The following is a 6,461-nucleotide window of genomic DNA, read 5'->3' on the forward strand; positions in this document are numbered from 1 at the left end:
TCCCTGCTGCGAACATGTGCAGGGGGCGGGTGGGGGGGATGAGTTATTCCTTCGCTCCCTGGGCTGTTCCAAGCCTGTTTTCTCTGCTGGGGGGCGGGGGGGCGGATTCATCTGTCCTGGGTCTGGGGTGTCCCTCTGCATGCCTGGGGGAGGGCGGGGCCCTGGAAGTTTGTGTTGTCTCGGGTTGCGGCTGGGTGAAAGCAGATTGGGTTGTGTGTGTGTGTATGGGGTTCTGGGTGTGTCTCCAGGGCCCAGCGCAGTTGTGTGTGTGCGTCTCTCTCTTCCCTGGGTTGTGTGCGTGGAGGCCTTGTGAGGTGCGGGGGGGTGTACGGCTGGCAGGGGGGGGGGTGTGTCTCGCGGGCGGGGTGTGGGGGGGGGGTGTGGGGCCGGGTGTGTCTCCGGGGGGGGGGGGTGTTTTCTCCTCCACCGCCCCGCCTTCTCCCCTCCGGATACACAGTTAAAAGGAACCAGCTGTTGCATATTTTTGCCCTGAGCGAATCTGGGCCCAGCCCCTGCCCGGCTCCCCAGGCCCTGGGTGGGGGCAGGCGGGGAACGGGCCGGGGAGATCGGGGTGGGGGGGGGGCAGGGAACCAGTGCCATTGACAGGATCCTGCCCCCTCCATACACAGGGCATATGGGACAATTAGCCCCCCGACTACTGATTATTAATTAAGGCTGGTCTCAGAGGAGAGATGGGGGGCCCCCATTGTGCCAGGTGCTGCACAGACCCCCCCCGGACATTGGGGTCCCTGTTGTGCCGGACACCACCCAGACCCGCCCCCCCACATCGGGCATCACGCTGCCCTACCCCCGTCACACTGGGCGCTGCTCCCTGCCCCCACTGAGACCGCAATTTACATTAGAACCCAGGAGTCCTGGCTCCAGGCCCCCCCCCCCGCTCTGACCACCAGACCCCACTCCCCTCCCAGAGCTGGGGAGAGAACCCAGGAGTCCTGGCTCCCAGCCCCCTTTTCCTCCCCACCCCCACCTCTGGACTCCTGAGTTCTCTTTCCAGCTGGACATGGGCCCCATTGTGTGTTGGCGGCACAAACAAGTCACAGCCAGTCCCTGTCCTGAAGATAAGACAGACCCGAGGGTGGGGGGGTGAAACAGAGACTCGGGGACAGGAGAGATTTGCAGAAGGGCCTGGAATAGAACCGAGGAGTCCTGGCTCCCAGCCCTCCTGCTCTAACCACCAGACCCCACTCCCCCACAACCAGCCCCCCACAACCACCAGATCCGACTCCCCTTCCAGAGCCGGGGAGAGAACCCAGGAATCCGGGCTCCCAGCCCCCCCTGCTCTAACTACCAGACACCACTCCCCTCCCAGAGCCGGGGAGAGAACCCAGGATACTACCGAGATGTTTGATCTGGGCTCAAAGCTCTCACGGGGACAGAGTCCAGTAGGGTGCTTGGGGTGTGAGTTACCCGGGGGGGAGGTAGCATTTGGGGGGACTGGTGGCGGATAGAGATTTGGGGCACAGGAAAGATGGTTTATGTGACTTCCAAGGGGATGAGTTTTTGGGGTCCCTGTTAGCATGGGACTGACTCTGGGGTGACCTGGGGGCAGATTTTTGGTGTGCGCAGAATTCCAGCTGATTTGTGTGTCTCTTTGTCATGGACAGTTTGGGGAGACAGATTTTTAGGGTGACTCTGAGCCCTGTTTCGGGGGGGGTCCCGTTCATGAGCAACAGAACTCAGAGCAGATCTTTGGGGTACGACTTGGCAGAGGGGTGTATTTCTGAGTTTAATGGGGACAGATTTGGGGGGTATTAGTGGGGGACAGGACTCGGGATGGATCTGGAGGGTGACGTTCATTGGGACAGATTTGGGGGCTTGTGCGCCAGGCAGGGACTACGAGGTGACTGAAGAAAACAGACGTGTGTGCCCTGCATTATTGAGGGGCCGAATTCAGACTGACTTTGGAGGAGCCGGGTTTCGGGGAGACAAACCCCCTCAGTGTTTTTTCGAGGGGACGGATGGAGCCGAGAAAACCGACCCGACCCTAACCGCGCGCGTCTCTCTCTCCTCATAGGTCCTGGTGGATCGACTCTCGTTTGTGTGGACGCAATAAATAGCGTTTTTTCTCCCCAAATTCCTGGAAAGGGGGAGGGAATTTTTATTTTTATACTGTCTGGAGCAAGCGAGATTTACAAAGAGGCAAAGAATTTCCCCTGGCGTCAGGGACTCTGGGATGAAGATTGTTTGAGCAGAGAACGTGATAGAACCCAGGTGTCCTGATTCCCAGCTCCCCCCCCCGCTCCAACCCACTCCCCTCGCTCCGGATTTGATCCGCGGCTTGGCAGTCGGATTTAACCGAGGAAGAAACCGCATCGATCTGGTGCTGGAGGAAACGAATTCCTTCCAAAGGGAAGTTGACTGACCAATGTGCCCGGGAGGAAGTTAACGGGGGAATTGGCTCTCGGAAGAAATGGATCAACGCGGTGCCGAGCGGGGGCACTGAGCTGAGGAGAAATTGCGTGGCTGATTGCTTGCTTGGGTCGTTAATGCTAAGGAGCGATCGATTGGGGTAATGGATCAGCTGGTGGGAGAAGCAGTCCCCAGGGGAAATTGATTGGCCGGTGGCCATAGGTCAGGAAGAGAGAAGGGGGAAGAAATTGATCGGAGATCTGGGGCTGGAGACGCTCTCGATTGGATAATCGGGGCTTGCCAGGAAGCAGAACGGATTGGGGGAGGGATGCGATATTGACCGAAAGATGGATGGAATTGATCAGCTGATTGGGGAGTTGGTGCCCAGGGCGTGAAATTGATCAGAGGAAACTGACTCATTGAGTGGGAAACTGGTCGGTTTCAGGGAGAACGGGAACGCTGCTCCGAGGGATCTGCCTTTGGTCGAGTGATCGGGAGTCGTTGATCGGCCGGTGAGAGGAGAGATCCGCTGGCCGATCGGAGACCCGTGCGGGGAGACAAGTGAGCCGAGTTTCTCTTGCCCTCCGCGGGGATCGATCGGTCTCTGCGCCTGGCGTGGAGATTGCCCCGCTTGGGGCAGGGGCGAGCTCCCAGCCATGGCCAGTCCCTCCTTCTTCGGCAGATACACCCACGCCATCGTCCGCAGTGTCCCGGACTCGCTGGGCGCCCAGCCCGCCGGGGACGGGGCGGGCCCGGCAGAGCCGGTGGACCTGGCCAAGGCGCACCGGCAGTACGGGGTCTACACCGGGATCCTGCGGCAGAAGCTGGGCCTGCAGGTGATCGAGTTGGTGGCCGATGAGGGACTGCCCCGCTCCGTACTGGTGGAGGACGCGGCCGTGATCCAGGGCGATACGGCGCTTGTCACCCGGCCCTGGGAGCCGGCGCGGCGGGGAGAGGTAACCAGGATGCCTGGGTTCCTTCCCTGGCTCTGGGAGGGGAGTGGGGGCTGGTGGTTAGAGCAGGGGGCGGGCTGGGAGCCAGGACTCCTGGGTTCTCTCCCCAGCTCTGGGAGGGGAGTGGGGGCTGGTGGTTAGAGCAGGGGGGCTGGGAGCCAGGACTCCTGGGTTCTCTCCCCAGCTCTGGGAGGGGAGCAGGGTCTAGCAGTGCCAGTGCTCCGTTCGTTAAGCCATCAGTTATTGTAGCAGGGTTGGGGAGGAGGCTAATTCTCCATCTGCTTCCTCCAGGGAGACCCTGGGACTAGTCCTTCCCTCCCTGCCCCCCCCCAGAGGAGAGTTGGCCACCTGACCCTAGTTACCGAGGCAACTGCTCATCCCAGCATGACCTCATCGGTGATGCAAACCCCTCCCTTATGCCTCCTGAGACCTTTTGGGAACCCTCCCCCCCCCCCCCCCCCCCCCCCCCCCCCGCCCCCGCCCCGGGGCCGGGGGGAGCCGGCGCCCCCTAGAGGGAACAGGCCCCGTGTCCCATTCCCTGCCCCCCTGAGCCAGCCAGTCCCTGCCCTGGGGCCGGGTGGGAGCCAGCGCCCCCTACCTTTTGATTCTGATGAACAGCTCTTAGGCTGGGATCGGTGTGGACCTTGTTGGCTGAAGACCCACGTTAACATAATTTGTTATCAATTTGTTCTCAGCCACGCTAACGACCCTTTACCAGAAACACAGGGGGTGTGTGTTGGGAGAGCTCCTGGCTACTCCAGCCCTGGCCTCTCCCAGCAGGGGGCGCTGTGGGGAGCGGGGCAGGGGGAGTGGTGGTGGTGGTGGGGGAGCTCCTGGCTACTCCAGTCCCGGGCTCTGTTCCCTGAATTCCCGGCTGGATAAACCCCGGCTCAGCTCTGTCTATTTTCGGAGAAGCCCCAGGGAGGTTTCTCCAAACACGGCCCAGACCCAGGGGCTTTCCCGGCATGTTCTCCCCGCCCCCCCACCGTCCCCTTTGTGTCCCCGTCTCTTGGGTTCCCTCCGACCCTGGCTGAGCGAGTTGCTGGGGGGTGGGGGGCGGTTGCGCCCCCCCCGGTGGCAATAACGTGCAAAGCGGCTGGATGGGCTGCCGAGGACTCGAGGGCCATGTTTTCTTTAGCTCGTCGCAGCGGACGAGGCAGCGAGCTGGCGAAATGTGACGGCAGTGGCTGGAGCAGCTCCTAGTCCATGGGACGGCGGGGGCTGATTTTCCCTGGGCCCTGTGGAAGTCCTCTAGAGGGGACAGGCCCCTGCCCCATTCCCTGCCCCCCTGAGCAGCCAGTCCCTGCCCTGGGGCCGAATGGGAGCAGGCGCCCCCTAGAGGGGGAAAAGCCCAATGTCCCATTTCCCACCCTCCTGAGCCCAGCCCGTGTTGCTGAACCTTGCCTGGTAGTAGCAACTCTGGAGGCGCGAGCTGAATGCCACGGGATGAGGGCGCACGTGGGCGGGGTAGGTCGGGGACGTGGAAGAGGGGATGTTGACTTTCTGAACCCCCACAATCTCTGATTGGTGTTGGGTGTAGGCCACTGAAGCCTGCCTAGAAGTAGTGAAGTTTGAGGCCTCGGTTGGGAGCCGTGAGGTGGGGTCAAAGGGCCTGCGTCGTTGGGGTAGGGCGAGCGTGTCAGCTGGGGTCACCAGGGAGGGGGTGTTGGTAGCCATTTCTGGACCTTCACAATCTCTTCTTGATGTTGGGTGTAGGCCGCTGAAGCCTACCTCGTAGTAGTGGTGCCAGAGGCCTAGATTGGGAGCCATTGGATGGGGTCAAAGAGCACATGTTGGCAGGGTTGGTTGGGGAGGACAAGGGTTTCAACTGGGGGGTGCCGGCAAGGGGGTTTTGGTGGCCATTTTGGAACCCTCCCAATCTCTCTCTCTCCTTGAGTGTAGGCCCTGAAATCTGTCTGGTAGTTCGTCTCATGGGGTTGCTAAGGGACGGGCCAGTGGAATGTGGGGAGTGTAGGGGAATCCCCTGAAAGAGTTAATCTCTGTTGTTGGGGGTGGGGGCCCGATCCAGATCAGCAGCATCAAGAAGGTCCTGGAGGAGCTGAAGATGCGGGTGGTGGAGGTGATGGATGATGGGGCCACCTTGGATGGCAGCGACGTGCTCTTCACAGGTGAGTGCCCCACCCCTGGCGGCGGGAGGGCAAGTAGCCATGGCGTGTACCCTGGGTGTGAACCAGCAGGGGGCGGTGTGGAGCAAACTATCTTCCTGTAACCCCCTAGTCCTCGTTCATTTCCCGGAGCTGGGGATAGAACCCAGGAGTCCTGGCTCCCTGCCGCGCCCCGCTCCTGCCTTCATTTAAAAGGCATTGAACAATTCCCGACTGCACTGGGAGGTTGGTTTGGGGGGGGGGCAAGGGGAGGTGGGGCTGATGGGGCACCCGGGGGGCCAGCTCCAGCTTGGGTGCATCTGAGTGAAGCCAAAGCAACGGGAGCGAATTTGGCCTTGCATCTTGAGGGTTAATGAGTCTTGTCCTGCCCCTTCCTGTCTCCTTACAGGTCGAGAGTTCTTTGTGGGCATCTCCAAATGGACCAATCACCGAGGGGCGGAGGCGGTGGCGGATGCTTTTCGGGTGAGCTGGAATTTTGGCAGGGTCAGGGATAGAACCCAGGCGTCCTGGCTCCCACCCCCCAACTCTCCCTTTTCCCAGGGCTGCGGGTCGGGAGTGAGGGGCACCGGCAGAGCTGGGGGGAGGGGCTGGGCTAGCAGGGGGCTGCGGGTTGGGACTGAGGGGCACCGGCAGAGCTGGGGGTGGGGGCAGGGCTGGGCTGGCGGGAGCTGCAGGTCGGGACTGAGGGGCACCGGCAGAGCTGGGGGGTGGGCGCAGGGCTGGGCTAGCAGGGGCTGCAGGTCGGGACTGAGGGGCACCGGCAGAGCTGGGGTCCAGGCATGTTTTTTTTCTCACCCTTCCCCGGGTGCCAGGATTTTGCTGTCTCTACGGTCCCCGTGGCGGGCTCCTCCCATCTGAAGAGTTTCTGTAGCATGGCTGGGCCGGACACAGTCGCCATCGGAAGCAGTGAGGCTGCCAAGAAAGCCATGAGGGTAACGGGGCCTATACTGGGATGGCTGGGCCCAGGGGGCTGAGCTGTGGTGGCAGCAGTAGGATACCGGGCTGGGTGGGC

The 6,461-nt window shown here is 61.8% G+C and overlaps 1 protein-coding gene across 1 annotated transcript; it reads left to right on the forward strand.

Annotated features, from left to right (window-relative positions):
• The first annotated feature begins 2,396 nt into the window (after positions 1-2,396).
• Positions 2,397-6,436, forward strand: DDAH2 (dimethylarginine dimethylaminohydrolase 2). The gene is made up of 4 exons (XM_026660961.2): positions 2,397-3,326; positions 5,353-5,452; positions 5,838-5,911; positions 6,262-6,436. Exons 1-4 carry the CDS (start codon positions 3,027-3,029, stop codon positions 6,421-6,423), a joined length of 636 nt encoding a protein of 211 aa, XP_026516746.1. The 5' UTR covers positions 2,397-3,026; the 3' UTR covers positions 6,424-6,436.
• Positions 6,437-6,461: the final 25 nt, after the last annotated feature.

Source organism: Terrapene carolina, unplaced genomic scaffold (assembly GCF_002925995.2).
Source record: "Terrapene carolina triunguis isolate 2854851 unplaced genomic scaffold, T_m_triunguis-2.0 Scaffold907, whole genome shotgun sequence".
NCBI lineage: Eukaryota > Metazoa > Chordata > Testudines > Emydidae > Terrapene > Terrapene triunguis.

Coding starts and splice junctions, on each gene's coding strand:
- DDAH2 (XM_026660961.2), top strand. CDS start 3,027: ATGGCCAGTCCCTCCTTCTTCGGCAGATACACCCACGCCATCGTCCGC. Junction 3,327..5,352: donor AGCCGGCGCGGCGGGGAGAG/GTAACCAGGATG, acceptor GGCCCGATCCAG/ATCAGCAGCATCAAGAAGGT. Junction 5,453..5,837: donor CAGCGACGTGCTCTTCACAG/GTGAGTGCCCCA, acceptor GTCTCCTTACAG/GTCGAGAGTTCTTTGTGGGC.